Source organism: Tachypleus tridentatus, chromosome 10, assembly GCF_004210375.1.
Source record: "Tachypleus tridentatus isolate NWPU-2018 chromosome 10, ASM421037v1, whole genome shotgun sequence".
NCBI lineage: Eukaryota > Metazoa > Arthropoda > Merostomata > Xiphosura > Limulidae > Tachypleus > Tachypleus tridentatus.
The window spans coordinates 130,794,092-130,813,479 of NC_134834.1; the positions used below are offsets into that span (position 1 = coordinate 130,794,092).

At 32.3% G+C, this 19,388-nt stretch overlaps 1 protein-coding gene across 3 annotated transcripts; it reads right to left on the reverse strand.

Annotated features, from left to right (window-relative positions):
• Positions 1–3,864: 3,864 nt before the first annotated feature.
• LOC143230316 (uncharacterized) lies at positions 3,865–17,599 on the reverse strand. Of its 3 annotated transcripts, none has more exons than XM_076463630.1 (4): positions 17,513–17,599; positions 16,676–17,021; positions 10,955–11,014; positions 3,865–4,640 (listed from the first exon to the last, which is right to left on the reverse strand). In XM_076463630.1, the coding sequence occupies exons 2-4, from the start codon at positions 16,793–16,795 to the stop codon at positions 4,269–4,271; spliced, it is 552 nt and encodes a 183-aa protein (XP_076319745.1). In that variant the 5' UTR covers positions 16,796–17,021; positions 17,513–17,599; the 3' UTR covers positions 3,865–4,268. The 3 variants fall into 3 exon arrangements, with proteins under 3 accessions (XP_076319745.1, XP_076319746.1, XP_076319747.1); XM_076463632.1 differs by lacking the exon at positions 3,865–4,640 and adding an exon at positions 7,032–9,743; XM_076463631.1 differs by lacking the exon at positions 10,955–11,014.
• Between the last annotated feature and the right edge of the window lie 1,789 nt (positions 17,600–19,388).

A 19,388-nucleotide genomic window follows, 5' to 3' on the forward strand; every position in this document is an offset into this window, starting at 1 on the left:
TATTAACAGTGTTTTTTGTAAGAAGTGTTTTACTGCACATCACTTGAATTAGAATAGTTTACGAAACTTTTTAGTTATCGACGATAAAAACAACGAAATTTGCTGCCTGGTTTATAAAAATAACTTATAGATGTTGTTTCATTCAATAGATGCGCATACGGTGTTTTCATAGGCGCCTAAACAGGAATAGAAGGGTTATTTTTGTTTGTTATTAAGTACAAAGATATAGAGTGGATCATCCGTGCTTTGTTTACTGTGGTTATCGAAACTAGATTTTTACTGTTGTAATCTTTCAGATATATCACCGACTAAGCCACCTGTGGTGGGGAAAAATGGGACTTTTTAAATGTTGTATTTTTTTTAGAAATAAATTTCTTACCTCACTTCAGTTCTTTACACTTGTCGTTCTGTCACTTTTAAACAGAGTTAGGCACTCAATTGTGTTTTTGTAGCTGTCATAGTGTAATTTTTTTACGGTGAGACTTTTTGCTAAACAACAAACTATTGTTTGAGTAATTTCAATAATAACATTGTTAGCTATGTGCATTTCTAACGTAATATAAGGGCATCTTGTAAATTATTCATAAATATGTTTATTAAATCAAAAGCGTTTAGTCCAAAGAAATTGACACGGTCACTTATTACAGAAACCTAAGTTTCAGTCAACTATAAGAACTCTTATTCTATTTTATGGTGTTTGATCAGTATTGATATGAAAAAATAAAATAAATAAACAAACTTGCAACTCGTTTCAACTCAAAATAATCAGAGCATCTTTCCTTAGGAAAAACAAAAATCACATCTAGATCTTGTATTTCTGTTATTCTCTCTTTGTCCTGAAAACGACTCCCTGATGGTTCAGCGGTAAGTCTCGGGAATCATAATACTAAAAATCACGTTTCCGTACTTGTTTTGTGCACAGCACAGTTACAGCCCATGGTGCTGTTTATCTTTAACAAGAAACAAATAAATCTTCTTGCAAATGTAAATTTTCTAGCAATATATTAAATAATTGAATTTGTTTTCATAAGTTGTTTCTTGAAAGTATTTTTGCCAATGAAAAATTAAAATACCTTAAAGTGAAAACTAAATGTAATATAACAAGATGAAATATGCCATTATAATGAACACTTTGGGAAAACAGTCTTTGGAAAATTTCTTTGCCTTGCTAAATTGCGTTGCACAATTGACTATCTACACCGTGCACACTATAAGGATTGAGCCCCTAATCTTAACGTTATAAACTCTTAAACTTATTGCTGAGCCGTCGAGAGGTTGGATATGAATGGAAAAAACCTACTTTTGGAAAGTATTTAGGCTATGATTTCTTTAATTGTGGTTCATGTACATTTTTGGACATTCACGTTCCTGAAGAATTGTGTAAATTATTATTACAATATACATCACAAAATATTACAACACGAAAAAATTAATTTAAACTTACTGTAAACAAAGCGACAAGTGTGTTTTTTTTTTACCAGAAGTAAAATATATTTATTAAATAATTTGATTTATACCAGAACTAAACTAGCATTATAAACGTTAAAATATTTGTAACATCACAATAGGCTATCGAAAATAGTATAAAAAATAAAAATTTTTAAACAGAAAATACGTTAATAATTTGGGGTGTATAATTAACCAAGTAATAAATGCAAAGTTTCATTTTTCGTCAATTTATGTTGAAAAATAGAAACAGTAATAAAGAAGGATTCAAGTGATGCTAGGTAAAAAAGTCTGAAAAATATTTTCTAATTTTACCTCATAGGCTTCAAGCATAAAATAGATAAAATGTTTTATTACCTTCTAAATAACCAAATCATTCTAACGTTTCCTAGAACCTATTGTTTGTCTTGGTTTTATTTAATTTATTCTAATTTGAACATCGTGTTAGTATTATCATATAGTTTGAAGTTTTGTCTGGGGAAGTTTTAAAAACTTAATTCACTTTAATTACACAATTGATTTAAAGACGTATTGACTTCTGACTGATAGAACAATACATGTTTTTTAACCACTTATTATTCGTGTTCTGACCTACAATCACAGTGTAAGAAACTCAAACCAACGCTGATTTTTAGTCTTGAACTTTTCAGTTTTTACTATACACACATCACTAAGTCACAACTAGGAAAAATATAAATACTAGAACAACAAAAACAAACATCATTTATATTTTTGAAACATCGCTGAATATGTTACAAACAGTCTAATGATTAAAGTTTGGAAACCGCCTCTGTGCTTGTTCGCTAAAGAGAAATATAAAATATAACTACGCGCTTTGAAAAAAGAAAAAAAAAAACGTTTTCTAAGTTTCATCCACCAAATTCTGTTTTAAAGTAAAAAGTTTCTAACTTCGTGAATTACAAACTTATTCACTATCAAGCCATTAAAATGTGTCAAAACATACAATCGATCTAAAAAATATGGTATTCTTTTGGACTGATCCTAAACTAGCAGTTTTTAATGACATAAGTTAATGTGTTTCTTGTACACATAAAGTACTTTTTTCTACATCATATTCCTTGTTAAAGTATAACGTTGTATAATTTAAAATATAGTGAAAACTTCAATTATTTTGTAAAAAAATTAACTACAAAGTATTGTAGACTATCATTATCCCTGTATAGTTCCTAAGGTATATACAATGGAGAAAATGTAATTCCTAATACAAACTGGGATCTCAGTATATGGCAAATTTTCTGTTACGCATGATGAAGATTGGCACATGATCTGTGACCCGTATTTGTTTCTACACTGCCATCGATCACGTTCCTCCAGAGTTATCTTGAGGAAATACATTTCTTAACAGTACTATAAATACTTTATCATGTTTTGGTGAATATTAAAAAATACTATTGAAGTACATACATTGAAATAGTGTTTGTATTGGACAGTTCATAAAATTTCATGTGTTGCTAAGTCTATCATAGACAATACGTAAATATTTTAAAACTTTTTCTCACATTTTCAGTAAAGGTTTCAGGCTTGAAATTATACCTATAATTATGCTTATAGTACAAAAAATTATATTAAGTGTTTTTACTTATTGCATTTGAAAGACGTCAAATGTTATTGATTTAAACAAAAAGCACATGAATTACAACATTTTCAGAATGTGTAGGTGAATATGATCACGTTTATATTGCGCAACGTTAATTAAGTAAGAATATGAAGGGTGAAATAATTTTGTCTGCAGAGCAGCTTAGAGGAAGGATCAAAAATTACTTTATGCTTGTACAAGATTACAAATTACAATCTCTTCAATGCTAAAAACTCTCAAATCAATTAACAGAAATACAAAATTAAATACGCATAAAAAATGAAGGTGTGAGTAAAAATAAGTCCAAAATAAAAACAATATAAAATTCAGTATCTAAACATTAACTGAAGAAAATGTTAAGTTATTCTTCTCAGTTGCTTCGAAATAAGGCTCTTAAAATACGAAACTTTCAACAGGAAATAGGAATAAAAACTCGACATATTATCTAGAAGAAAAAACATAATAATGAAGGCATTCCAGTTCCTTATATTTGATGAGGATCACTACTAATCTTGTTGACAAACGTCTGCAGAGATGTTACAAATTCCTGTGTAGTTGATTAAAAAGAAATAAACCAAACTAAAACGACTTATCTATGAACGGTACAATTGTTGTGGCATTAATAAGTTTTCTTCTAAACACTTTGAAAATAACTTTGTTCGCTGATAATTTCTAGCTAAAATTGCTTTTGATTTTTGTTTATGTTTCAGATTGACTTCTACCTCAAACTGCAGGATCATGCTTCGAGTAACATTTGAATCTCCTGGCTGCAGCTGTCTTTTCTCGTAGAGTATTTCTTCACTAAACTGAAGTTTCATCTGTTCATTTATCTGATGTTTATTAACTTTCAGAAAGGCTTGGATATGTTTCTTCTGAGCAGTGACCTTATTGACTTTGTTTTTTTATCGCTTCCTTCCTTGTTCAGTTGTTCATGTTCGTCGTTCTCTGGGATGGGGAAGAGTTTTGAAGACTGACACAGTGACATCTGAGGTCGTTTTGTTGCAGGAGGACGTTCAGTAACTAAAAGGTAGTAATGTATTATACTTTGATGACGAACCGTTAATGGATAAGAAGTGGTTTTGGTTAAGAAATCGATCACAATCTGCACGCCATAATTTATCTTGTTTTAATATAGGTTGTTGAAGTGAACGGATGATTGGTGTAGGTGAAGATGTGAGTACTAGTGGAGAGATTTGGTGGGAAGACGGTAGGATTTCGGGGTTTATTATTGCGTAAATTTTATTCTTTTTGTACTTATGAGTAGAAGCTTTTGGAGCTGATTGGGAATTGTCAAGTATACAGGCATATCTCCTGGTTCTTTCAGCACAGTATTAATGGAACTAAATTTATCCAAATTGTGAGTTTCAATCTTCATGTCTCGGTTTGATCGTGAAGAATCGAACTGTGTAGAGGCGTTTTGATCGTGACTGGCTTGTCTAAGTTGAATAATCTTGGTACGACAGATGACACAACGAAGAGGCAGAACCCGTTGAGAAATAGTAATCTGAATGGTTTTGACAAAACACTTTCTACAGACCACTCGATGACCACAGGGGAACGTTTGCATGACTGCCTTGGCCGTGATACAGATTGCACACTGCAATATAAAATTAGAATGAGTCATGTTCGAATTTTATACTTAGACTATTGTGATACATAGTGTGGTTAACGTTTATAAATATATTGAATAGACAATAATACATTTTTACAATAGCATACTAACGTTGAAGATAGAATCCTTTTTAAGAAATGAACACTGAAACAAGATAAGATTCGAACCATTTTTCTGAATACTAAGTTTGTGCTTTACAATGTAAGACAACTCAAGAACGGATAACTTGGTTTGTTAAAGTATATTTTCAGAAAACATTTTCACTGTTTCTCAGTTTTTCATTTCTCCAGAAAAAATAAATAAATTGACTATGAGTAAGCTTACTATAGAACACTGATGGCAGAGTGGACATGCGTAACTTAGACTTTGCTAAAGTGAATAAAAAATTATTTACAATAAAAAACAAGTTGCATTTGAGAATGATTCATACGGTGGATCCGTGTTAAGTTCCATTGTGCAGATATATAGTCGTGTAGTTTTGTACGACAAAACAATCAACAACACCAGCTACATAGTTTTCAAATTTAGCTCCACATATTTCTTCATTGGACGTCATATAATAAATACAATCACATTCCAGCACTCGCTATCTAGCCGCTTAACACTAGTATTAAATCTTTTATGTGCAGTTCGACGCACGATTGATATTGCGACATTGTTACCAGTCAAACCAGTTTTCTTTGTGTCATGCTTCATCGTTGAGCACGTTTCAACGAAAATATGATGTTACCATGATTATTCGGTTTCACAGTTCGGACACGTTAAACTACTAGGCCTTGCCTTGCTCAGTTAAACACGAAAATAAATATCAGGCACAAGAAAATTTTTGAGAAATCGAAGGTCTACAGCCGGCCATAATTAAGGTTTTAGAGAACAGTACGACAAATCCCTTCAAAATAAAACAACAATAAGATAAGAATATTTAAAAAAATCAATAGGCATGTGAACTTCAAAAACATGAATAGTAGCCTTAGGAAGGCATCAGACTTTATGATTAGGAATTACAACATCGTTTTAATGAAACTCTTGTCGTATATAAGCTCCTAACCGTGGTTATGACAGTTTCAGTAGTGGCAAACTATTATGGACTATTTCACAAGTGTTTATATCTATACACAGATAATACTTCTTAAATTAAGCCAGAACTTGTCAACAAACTAATGCTCTCACCAGTACTTTTTAAACGGATAAGATGTTTCTGACTGCATACTTACATACTGCTGAATAAAGAATTGGTAAACTTCTATAAAATACATGGTAAGGTTCTGGGGCAAAGACCTCCGAGAAACAAAAAAAAAAAAAAGAAACTGTTTTGCACATGAATAAAAAAATTTCATTCCTTAAAATCCTCATTAGTTAATGAAAGCTTTGATTAAAAAGATTTAGCAAAACTCTTTCACAGTGAGTTATTTACTGGAATTCTCGATTGAGTCTATAGACAACGTCAGATGAGAATACTTGCAGTTCCACTTGCCTATGAAATTCCTTATTTTCATCTTGTCTATCAGTTGTTCACTTGTGATGAGGAATTTATGTCTTTTAAAAGGCATATGTCTTTTAGATACACTGTCTGTGATCATGCTACTTAGCTCAATGACTTTGATCCAATTTTCGCCCGTTAGTGTTTTTTTTAACCTACTATATTTAACCAAAAAATCTTAAGAATTTTTTTGTGACTGCTGTTACAAAAATTAGAGACAACTCGATGTTGTCAGTAAGAAGTGGATCATTAATAATACATTTATTATAGTAATAAATAAGTATTACTTATATAAACGTAATATATATTCGTTTATATATATAAAAACATATATACCTGTATATATGATATACAGGTTTTTCGTGTTTTTTTTTCTATGTTATTATGAAGATATAATTTGTTCGTCATAAACCTGGGCCATCGATAAAATATTCAGTTCTAGACCGAATATAAAATTCAGTATAGTTTGTGAGTTTGTAAAACTGTTGTATATAAACCACCATTTGTGATAACTCTTAGTAATAACCGTTATTATAAACTGTATTGTTTTTATGTTTGTATATTAAAACATATTTATGTTAAAAAAGGATATTGTGTGTATCAGTCTTGTTAGAAAAATAACATAAGTTTAATATGTATGAACATTTAAGTAACTACTAAACTCAACTTCAGATTTCTAGCTATTTGAAATACTAATACGTACCGTACATAACGCTAAAAATTGGAGACTTGTCCGAAATAAATAATAATACACCACAACAGTCAGCCCTTTGCATACATCCAGAGCTTCAAAATCAACATTTCAGGAATCAGGAAGTAGGTGTTGTATCTTCATAAGTATTAATTCTACATTGAAGCCATCAAGGGGACTGGAAATGTTGGAGCAATCTATATGAGTAGACTTTGTGCACAAACTGAAAACAGTCTTTGTATATAGCATAAAAAATACTGTGAACATTTCTCTTGAAGAAGGGATTATTGTTAGATACACACAACTACTTCAGTCTAAATTCAATGTAAAGTGTTATGAGTTAGACAAGTCATATAATATTAGGGTTATATTTAGTTATTTTTGAATCAATAGTTTATCATAGGTTTGTTTACATGATTGTTGGGAATCATACGTTGTATACTTCAATACTTATTATATCTTCATAAAAACATAGAAAAAAAACACGAAAAACCTGTATATCATAAAGCTCCATCTTTTTATTCTGATATTTGCAGGCTACCTTGAGATAGGGTGTGTATTTTCTTATAGCAGAGTCACATCGGGCTATCTCCTGAGCCCACCGAGGGAAATCGAAACCCTCATTTTAGCGTTGTAAATCCATAGACATACCGCTGTACTAACGGGGAGCTTGAGATAGGGTAATGAAATCATAATCGGCCATTACCCTTAGATACATCCTACGTTTAAGCAAAGTCTCGACAGCAAGAATATTAAGAAAATTATGCAACCCTCAGAAAATCGCTATATTCTTTCATTTTAATCTCTAATAAGGATACAGATTAACTGCAGGTATTTAAGAGTACAATTTGGTTATATAACTATGACATGGTTAATTAAATATAGAAAATAAGACCCAAACAAAGTGATCACAGTTAAAAATCTTTTTTGAGTAACATGTTAAACAAAAAAAAAATTAACCACTTACTCTGAGAATATGGAAAACGTAATTTCCTATTTAACACTAAAGTGAATATTATAAACTATGGAAACATTCACGGATTAATGTTTTACGCTCATACACAACACTGTTAAACGTAAAATGAGGAAAACTGAGTAAATATCACACGTAATATAAAACTTTTTTCAGGTAGGTTATAATCAACCGTTACTTTAGTACATAACTTTCGTTTTATTCCAAGATCTTATGCATACATATTATCAAATGTAAATTTTATGCCTAAAATAAGTCGAAATCATACTTTAAGATATATTCAAATACATGGATTAAATATATCTATAAAGGTTGAGTACGATATATGTTCCAGAGCTTCACCAAGTCGTTACAGTTCATGTCGCCACATCCAGTCATACTCTATTTGATGAGAGCGCATTTTGACAATAACTCTGGAGTGTAGTTTCCATTGCAAACAGACTCCGTCGTTAAGCTGACACATCCGAAGCACACTACTCTTCCCTGTGAATTATATAAATATCATCTATTATACAAGGACGTTGGTTTCCCTATTTCCGTTTTAACTGCCCGATGGTATAAAATCCGCTTCTTCAAGTAACTTAATTGGTATGCCATTGTACTGAGTAGCATAAATATTTGTTTTTTTCTCCAGTTCCTTGAGGTATGCGACCGTTGAACTAGAGCATTAGCATAACTACAAAAGATATGTCTCACATTCAAAGTAATTGGGCTTCCTATAACTGGAGTTACGATTCTGATTAATTTGGGCTCCTCTTTGGCGGGAGCACACTTAAGCTTCTGAAATGCAAGTAGGGCTAAAAGCTATATCATTTCATTTCCAGGTGGAGATCTCTTTTGTTACGTTGTATACTGCTCCTTGGGATACGTGGACGGATTTTGCTACGAACCTTTGTGTTTATGGATTTTCACCTTTACAAGATCCCGTACTTTACTTACCACGGCTGAGAAGCGTGTTTCAGATCTCTTTCTAAACAGTCCTGTTTCCTTAAGTTGATCCAGATATCGACACATTGTTTTACAATGATATTAAGTATAGAGAATATTCCTGTGTTGAAAATACTAAATCTCCGACATGAATACATATTTATCATCTGAATTTATAAATATACTACGCTGGAAATGGATGTTACACATTCTATACATTAAGTACTGTTAGTTCAATCTGGTGTACTTGCTTAAATATCTTTATTATTTCACATGGCGTAAAATACTCTGCTTTGTAAGTCTTGCAAAACTTGGCTAAGCATAAATTTATCTTGTTCTTTTTCGTTTTATTAAACAAGGTTTCCAAACTGTTTTTCCCAAATATAGTTAGTGTTTTAGGTTTATTATGATAAGCAGAAATATCTGTATTTTTATTCGTGGACGCTATTGCATTTTTATTATAACAGACATATAACCATGACGTCAAGAAAATGTCCTCTTTTATTCAATGTCGCCATATTGGGCTCTTTTCTAACAATGAAACAGCAATCCTTTCCAATACAAAATTTGGTAAAAGCTTTAAACACTGCCAATATTTTAAACATCATCTTTGGCAAAAGACACGCATCCGAAACTGTACCGTTATTCAATTTCTTGATATACGATTTTTTTTTTTTTTTACGCAGGTCGTTGAGATGATTTAGAATAGCTAACACGATATTAACAGCAAATTTGTCATTTTTCACCTAATAAGAACGTAAGCATCTAACGTTCGATTTCAGTGCAAGGTCACTAAAGATACAGAGCTCTATAAATCTCTAAAGCAATGTGAAGTAAGTAAGATGGCGACACTATTAACACTGCTTAACAAAGGTTATAAGGTTTGGTTGTTCTGAAAAATAGCACCGACGTTAATCAGTGTCTTTCATTCCAATTTTATTTTGTCACTATTGAAGAGATATTTTTCTTCTGACTGTTCCTTCCTTTACTGGCATAATTTGAATAGTTTAGCGCCACCTAATGAATAAATACAACAAAACAATTAATATAGGCAAAATATGACGAATGGGTTATATTTAACATAGAGGAGAAGGACGAGTATTCCTGTAGAGAAGAAAATGACGCCCTGATGTTTAATTTTATGATTGGATTATTTGTTATTTATAACTATGACTTTAACTGAGGGATTTTCTTGAACGCAAAACAATGGGAATTCATGATTGAAAAATAAGTATATAGCTTCATTCTAAGATTCATGCGTTCTAGTAGCTTTATGTTATGAGACAGCATATTTTATTTGTGTAAGAAGAAACCTTGTTCGACTGAATCATTTGAAAGTAAGCCTCTTATAATCAAGAGGCTAATAATTTAACTAATTGACTCGTTACTCGCAAGAGAGCTTAACTAGAGTTGGTAATTAAGCTTAACTAACGTTAAGCCATACATAGCATCTGTGCAATCGTTAATAAAGTTTAATTAGTAAATCTGGTCTACTCAAAGCGAGTTCGAAAGTGAGAAGATTTACGTATTTTAATAGATTTTGTATAAGTTACCGTAATCACATTCAGGAACCAAAAATTGCGTACATGTATTGTTCGTTGAGTTTGAGAGGTCCAAGGTATATTCCAGTCTTGGAAATTCCCGAACTGTAAAAGGATTTATGACTTAAGTGTATCAGTATTATGTGATCGGTTATTACATACCTTTCCAGTAAATAATTAATTTCGTTGGTGTTACGCATCCTACGAAAGCCAAGAAATGTTAAAATGCACAGGCATCGCAAATATTATGGTATGTATATTTGTTTGGCATTAAGCACAAAGCTACATAAGAAACTATCAGTGCTGTGCTCACTACGACTATTGAAATACGGGTTTTAGCAATATAACCTCTCAAGTTTACCATTAAGCTACTGGGGTGAGCATGGAGTGTATATGTATATGCGAGTATATTTTCCAACGAAATGCGAACCTTTTTTCCCACACAGAAAATTAAGAGATTTACTTAAAAGTGAAGCGTTATTCAGAAATCAAAATAGTATTGGACCGTTTTTTTTCTATATAACCCCCCTCCTCGCTCAATTACGTCCCTGTTTATATAGGCTACGGTTATCATGTTATATGATGATTTGCATTTTCAAAATTGTTTTGATACAACGTACTCAACCTTCTTTAATAAAGCAAAAATAAACATAAACAACAGTACTGACAAATGTTTCTAAAACTCACTTCTTCCCGTGATATCGCAAGTTCGGGTTCCTGTTCTTCAAGTTTATTTAGCAGTTTATCCTGAAAAAATAAAAAGTTTCCATAACCTGTATTTCACATCCTCTCAAACAGTTAAAAGGGCTGGGTAATATCACTCAGAATATCGTAATCATCTCACGTATGATAAAACAACATACTATAAGTAAATAGGGATTAATCTTACACGGTTATACGTATTTTAGGAACTAGTAACACAAAGATTAATACATGTAGCAAGATTTTTGAAAGTTAACAGAAAGACTTGTTCTGTGTGAGATCAGGGTTAGTTTTGAATCATTAGCTCAGTAACACGGTACCGCCATTATTATTCAATAACCTTGGTGGACGTTCACAGAATTAATTTGTGCTTGAAGCCAGCAATTAAGCGACGCTCCCATCTCTGTTTTAGACGTAAGACGAAATCCAAAAATACAAAAAGCAAACATAAACGACAGAGTTCTTTAGTTTTATGTTCTTTATATTTTTTCTATTTTTATCCTCTACTCGTTTTACTGAATGACGTTGAAGTAGAAGTATCTATGACGAGTGACATGAGATTAACTGAGGGTTTTACGACCACGAACTGCGCGACTCATCTTATGTCTTTAGGGGTACAACTTCTTAGTGAACGTGTGATACTATTTTTGTGATTACCAGCACAAACTATTTCCTAAACTATAGAAATAATAATAAAAATAAGAGATGCTGGAAAGAGTGATTAATGGAAGTCAATTGAAAGCTCACCAGGAAGAGGTTTTATTTAGGAAAAACTGCAAATTATGTAAATATAGAGTTGATGCGTAACATAAGACACAAATAGACAAAGATGAACGTACTTAGATAGATGGACAAAAAAACAAAGAGAGCGTATTCAGCTGCATAGAGACATATTACATAGGAGTAATTTATGAACTGCTTCATCACCTTCGCTGTTTCGACGACTTCGTGGTTCATCAGTAGGCCTCATATAGTGGTAGAATTTAAACTGTTTGGTTTAGATATCTAATGTATATTAGGTTATGGATGGTGAGTTAAGGAATACACATCTAAACCAAACAAATATTTGGGTTGATAAATAATAAATAGATAGAGAAAAGGATAATATTCAAAGAGGCAGATTAACACATGAATTAACAGACAGAGTAAAAAGCTTGATAATCAGTGCTGACGAGAAAATCCACTTATAGAGAACTATATATTTAAAAACGGCTCCTCTACTAGTGCTTTCTCTACCCTTACCAGTCGTTTTTAAATATATAAAAAGCTTGATAATTAATTATACAGATAGGAAGCAACATCACACTATGTTGATAAAAAAGAGTGTTTGAGGTTAAGTGTAAATGAATAACAATAGGTATGTACAGCAAAGTATCACATAAACTAACGTTTTCTCGATAATTTTATGCAATATTAACTGGGATGTCTTGATGTCTAAATTACATATTCTACATAGATTCTCGCAATATTTCTGTGACGTGTATCTCTTACCCAAACGAGAAAACGAATAAAATGTTCTAGTATCTATCTTTATACAAGTTTTTTAATTGATAATACCGGTATTCAGACTTAAGAAGAAATAATATCTCTGTAAACAAGTGCTCTGGATTTACGACAGAGACAAAACAGCTGTGACTAATATCTTTGTTTGAGTGTGGCTATATTTGGTGACAGAGACCTGTCACCAACAGTTTTCGCTGGAAGATTGTTTGAAGGGCGTTTTGCTAACTATTAGCTCTCAATGTTGACAACTTGGTGAAAAACATAGGAAGCAGGATGCTGAATTTAAAACATCCTAAAACAGGCTATCAAAACCTGATTTTTAACGTTGTAAGCCCGAATACATGCCACTGAAGGTTTTTTTTTTTAAAAAAAAAGACGATACCAGTGTTACCGACTTGAACTAGTAGGCTCATAATTATTGGAAGTTAACTGCTTCTTGTTAAATAAGGTATGTTTTATTACATTTAAACTGTCGTTACCTGAACAATGGGAAACAAGCACACTCGATCGTATATTTGATACTACTCAAAAGACATTATAACCAGCTTATGCTAATTTCGTCCTGTATATAAGGGTAGTTTAAACTTGATGATTCTCTCTATACATATGTTTTCCACTTGGTGATAAAACATTTTCATACATTAAAACCTTTACTCATTTACGTTTACATATTTTAATATATATAGTTTAAGAGTTTGCCCCTGACGAAGAAAGACCTACCTTTTGAAAGAGCTCGGGTTATAGGGTTTCTATTTTATTTCTATCAAGACTTCTTGAACCTACGTGTTTTTCTAACGTCATTAATAGTTTACCCATCACTGTGACAAATCACGCTGTTTTCTATGACTTAATAGGGTTTTTTTGTAATTAAATCACAATTTCCTTGTATCTTATGATACAATGAAGAGTCTACACAATATGATTATACGTGTAATACAAACTAGTAGGGAGAAGTAAAACCAATAAAGATGGTTTTCTACTAAGGTTCAGGAAGGACCAAAAAATCTTGTATTTTCTTGTTGCGTCCCACAAATCAAAATGGCCGACCGTCTATGTAAATTCTTGATCATCGTAGATTTTTTTTTATGCACGTAACGTTATGGAAATTTGGACTATGGTTTATGATTTGCCTATCCTACCCGACTTTCCACACAGGTCAGTTCATTTACAGCTTCGCATATCCTAAGTTTAGCTTATTTCCGTTTCAAGTCTTCTGTTCACCATAATGTACTAAATACAAGTCAATTTAGCAAAGAAAACTATTCAGATAGGTAACTTTTATAGATAGATATTTCTACTTAACTGTTGGAATGTCTTCATTACTGTTTCCAATAATATGATGTTTAATATTTTGCCAAACCTTTAATAGTCCATTTTATTGATTCTTTGTTTAATTACTTTCTTTCTCAAGGAATAAGCGTATTTTGGTTTCTTAAATTTTAATGGCTACTGTTAATTATTTAGTCATTAATATGATTTTTCCAAATGTTATTAGACTATGCATTCTGTACATAAAGGATTATACAAGCAACTTTGAACTATCTTTTACGTAAAACTTTAAAACTCTCGAAATAGATTTACTGCTAGGAGAAAATAATCTGTTCTAAGACATTACGATTAAAAGTAATGAAAAATGTGTGACAATTTGTCAACCATCCTATATCTGCTATATCCATTGTCGACGAGACCTTTTGCCAAAAAGTAGAACTCATAAGGCCGGTTGATGCGCAATATTAAAAATACTTATGGTAGGAGTGAATAGCATTGGTATAAAATACATGTATTATGATGTTTCTTCGCTTTATTATATGAAAATGAACTGCACCATCGTACAGTCAAAATATATTGTAATTGGCTATAACCCAACCAATCAAACAATGCCAATCTAAACAATCAGCAAAACCTAACAAGTAAAAGTAGTCATACTATTTACAACAGTAGTGTGGTAAATTCACTAATGACTCATGTACATAAATGTCATATGACAAAAGTGAGGAAATAAAAAAGTTTGGCTAGTGAAAGCTACTCCTTGAGACAGACTGACGCGACATTTGGAAAATGATACGTGAAACATTAACTGTGGAAGGCAGTGGAAGCAGAAAGTTTAAAGTCTTAAACCTGATGTTAAACAGCTCAGGTTATATTCTTTACGTGATACACGACATTTCAGCAGAGATATTTCAAGTAACCCAAATGTAAATACAAGCGTGAGTGTGACGTCTAGAACAGTATGAAAGATTTTCACAAGATTGATGGCGACCTAGCTGTTGGTAGGTACAACAGACTCTTATCCATCAGGTTCTCCTTTTAGAAACAAGAATTTATATCTTAAATGTGCAGGAAGTATGATGAAACGATAATTAGAGATAGAAAGAGGCTGATAGAACACTTCACTTGCATATTGTCCCAGTAAGGATATTTTTAATGTCAAGAAAGTCAAACAGCAACCATAACTTTATCAATGTGTAATTGTGGAGTGTTGTTCCAAATTCCTTCATTACTTCTCACAATTCAGCCAAGTTGTTTGGTTGCCGTTTGACATGCACACATATATATATTTGTGAGAAACAAGTTTCTTGAGAAAGCAACACTTTAAACAAATTAATTTAAATTAAACATGTGAGGTGGTGTTATATGTTCATAATTAAGAAGAAAAAGCTAAAACACTTATGTTAAAGACACACGTTCTCCTGTGATACATGACAACAGACTTTTCAGTTTCATAATTTACAGCCAAACGTATAAGAAATATGATAAAAAATGTATAATTTTAAGTACCAATTGATACTGTATTATCTTAAAATTATTTTTCATTTCTTACCTGAGATTAAGCAAACCACAAAAACACACATCGTCATGTTTTAGCAACTTTAAACTGTGATTATAAACATAGTAATTTATATGCAAAAACGGCTCGTTTGGGCTGAGAAAACACTTTTACATAGAAAAGCGAACAACGTTTCGACCTTCTTCGGTCATCGTCAGGTTCACCTGACGGCAAACGAGCCGTTTTTGCATATAAATTTTCTCAACAAGTGGGTTTCTCGTCATCACTGAAACATAGTAATTATACCGTTGAAAGAAAACTGACAACACTCGCGAAACCTAGTTACCCTCATATTACTTACTGATAAAGTTAACTTGCTTAGACAAACGCTACACTGTAACTATTTTCAACGAGTATTCATAGTGAAATGTAACATTACGGTTATTTTAACATATGACTCCATTTATCACTATTTTTCACAACAAAATGTTAATTTTGTTTCTTGTTAAAAACAAAGTTACACAGCTTTTGCTGTTACGTTTATTGAGGGTATTTAAGTGTGATTTTTCTGTGAAGTTAAAGCTGAAGGGAACCAGTGTAGCCATTATGGATATTTTTGAAATTTAATATGGTTTTGCAATAATTTAATCTTTCAAATGTTCTTTCTAAACAAAAATAATATTTCACATTCAATCGGTCGTATTTATTTCGGATTTAAGATTTACAGACAAATAACAGTATCTATTATCATTAGGTCAGAGCAAGCTATCGGTATAGGGTAAAACTAAACAATAGACCAGTAATTAAAGTAGTTAATTTAATATACCTGGGCAGCTATAAATGTTTGGAGTCATTAGCCAAAATTTACAGTGATTAGAACTCAATGACTCCTAAGTTGGCAACCTTCGCTGAAAACGATATCTTATCTACAAATATATACGATGTATTCTCAAGACGACTGGTATGGGTATTAAAACGTTACTTAAAATAAAGTACGGAACAACGTTTCGACCTTCTTCGGTTATCTGCAGGTTAACAAAGAGAGTGTGGAGGTCGAAACGTTATTCTGTACTTTATTGTAATAAAAGTTTTAATACCCATATCAGCAGTCTTGAGAATACATTTTTACTTCAAGTGGGTTTCTCGTCATCACGTAGTATATACGATGTTGTAAAGTACAGAATGGGTTATCTTTGCTAAAGACCTGGAACGGAGGAGTATAGAAAAAAATTGTGTGATGTATTTATTCACATAAGATGTAAATCTATACGTTGCATATATTTTTGTATATTTTACCAAAATATGGCTAATTCTTGTATGAATGAAACATGTCTCTTGAAGAAAATCCATATTGTTCTCTGTGTGTACATAGGGAATGATTTCCACTCAAAAATATATAAAACAATTATGTATATTTTGTTAAAAAAACTGCTTACTATTTTGTGGTTCAGGTGGGTCAGCTGTCGTTCAGCAACTTTTCTCTTGTTCTGTTCTTGCTTTTTGTTCTTGACCTCACTAATCTTATACACCAATATACTAGGAAGCGTTAGCAACATCAGAAGCTTTACCAGGACACCATTCAGGGTTTTGGGAATGATGATTTCGATTTATAGTTAGGTTGGTATTGCCGGCTTGTCTTCCTGTCGGTTAAGGTACAAACTCACTCATTTTTATTTGCTGCACATCTCTTACCGACCGGCTGACGTCATCAAAATGACTGGAGAACATGCGCTTCCTGTTTCTAGTTGAACGGGCGTACAGAACGTTAAACTCAGCGATAAACTGAAAACATGACGACAATTTTAAAAATCACGTGATTCAAACTATGATCGATATTACTGCACTAAAATAATCAGAAATAAAGACTAGCACATGCGCAATAGCGGCTAAATTCATTATGTCAAATTTTAAAAAGGCCAAGGAAGGCAAAATATTTAATACGAGACTAGAGTAAAAAAAAAAACACTCCTTATTTATTTTCTTTCCAAATCAGTTTAGATCACCATTAACGAATTAGGGAAAAAACAACAATTGTAGGATTTATTGATGAGCTCAACTTTTGTTTAAAGGTTTTATAACGCATGTCTAAAGGGCAACCTTGTTCTCTCTTTCGTTATTTCTTTATATTTTATTAACATGATGGGTTTCTGTACTTTTTCCATAATTAGTTAGAAAACCAAGCTTGACTAATAAATATAAGAAAACAAACAGACAAACAGAAACACTTTTTGTCCTTCTAAGACATTAATAGCATCTTCAGAAACATGTTTTACCTTTCGACGTTTCCAAAGCTTCATGAACCTCATACAGTAAAAATGTTTCTGTAAATGAGCTGATTTGAAGTAACTTCTTCTTAGCTGCAAGAAAAATATAACGCTTATTAATTAATTTTTCGTTGGTAAATGTAGGTGAATTTATTTTGACCAGAAACGTTTTCTAATAGGTCCAGGCGTATTACAACCACAGCAAAAAATGATTGATTTCTATTCCTTAACTTGCTGAAATAGTTTCTTACCGTATTTTCCGCCTAATAAGCCGAATTTCTGGCCCTAAATTTTGGACCTGATTTTTGGGGGTCGGCTTATTGGCCGATCACTCCTTTCGGAAATTTCTTCTTCTTAGGAAATGTTTTTCTTTTGAAAATTACCATAGTCGGTAATTTTGTGCCATCAGCAAAGCACGTTAAGACTACAGTGAAACGTTGTTTCTGGAATTTCATTGGTTACCTAATTACAGTGAGTGGAGCCAATAACGAATGACATATTGATTCCATCTCTGTCTCAATACGACACGTTCTGCTTTACTACAGAACGCCAATGACCACACACAACATGCATGCTGACGCTGAAACGAGACTAAGAAATCATTTTGAAGAAACTTGTCACTTCTTAAAAATGGCTTCGGCTTATTGGGCGGTAATAAGCAAAAACCTTCATTTTCAGAGCTGAAAATTGGCCTCGGCTTATTCGGCGATTCGGCTTATTAACCGGAAAATATGAAACACAAATATACACTTTTCGTTGTTAAGAGGATCGACGAAATTAAGACCTAACGTGGACTATTTTTCTTGGCGTGAAGATTAGTAATCTAAGAGACGTGGAACAGGTAGGAACATGGCGAACTAAAAAAAACAAACTCTCCCCCAGTTTTGTCTTTCAGTATAAAATTTCCAAATATCTGGAACTGGTTTTATTATTCTTTTAATGGATTCTGCGTACATACATCCACTATTAAAGAACAAATGACCTATGCATGTTTCTGCGAGAATCAGTGTAGAAAACTATGAAATCCCGAGCAATATGCTAGAGTTAAGAGAAAATGGTTAATGCATACATTTGCAATAGACTGCCAGTGGCGAAGTGGTATATCTAGTGACTTACACCGCTAGAAACCGGATTTCGATACCCGTGGTGGGCCTAGCACAGATAGCCCATTGTATAGCTTTGTGGTTAACTTCAAACAACAACAAGCTGTAATAAAACACATTTGAAGTAATAAACTCCCTGTTTACTGTAACCGAACATATATAAATTCAGATATACTCAAAATCGCTATTCATATATGCTTACTTTTACATATTAAACTATAGTGAACGGCACTGTTTTTTTTATACATAAGTTTAGACTGAAAAGAGATATAGTTTAATAAGACGACTGTATATATGCATACTTGCATACAGAAAGGGTTATAATGCAGGGACATTCTTATTTTTGTGTGCACACTCAGAGGTGTAGTCCTGCTAGTTCAAAAGGGAACGTGAAATGCGGCTAAATGGAAATTTAAATATGTGGATAACATGAAACACTTTAAATAAAATGAAATTTTGTCTTTAGCTGATTCTAACCTTGTTTATACAGCTGAAGTATAACAACATACCTCAAGGAATTATTTTCTGGATTTCTAAATTAATTATCAAACATGTTAACCATTTTGAATAATAAGGTTAATGATTAGCTGCCTTTTCGAGGGTTAGTGGTGGTAAGGGAAATCATGGCGACTCTTCATTTATAGCTTTAGTACTACTTCTACTATTTACAATTTTAAACTGCAGAACATTGTTAACGTATATACGAACATTTCGTGTATCATGTAGAGATAGTGTTGTATCAGGAACATTTACCTGTGTATACAATTTTACATTGCAAAACA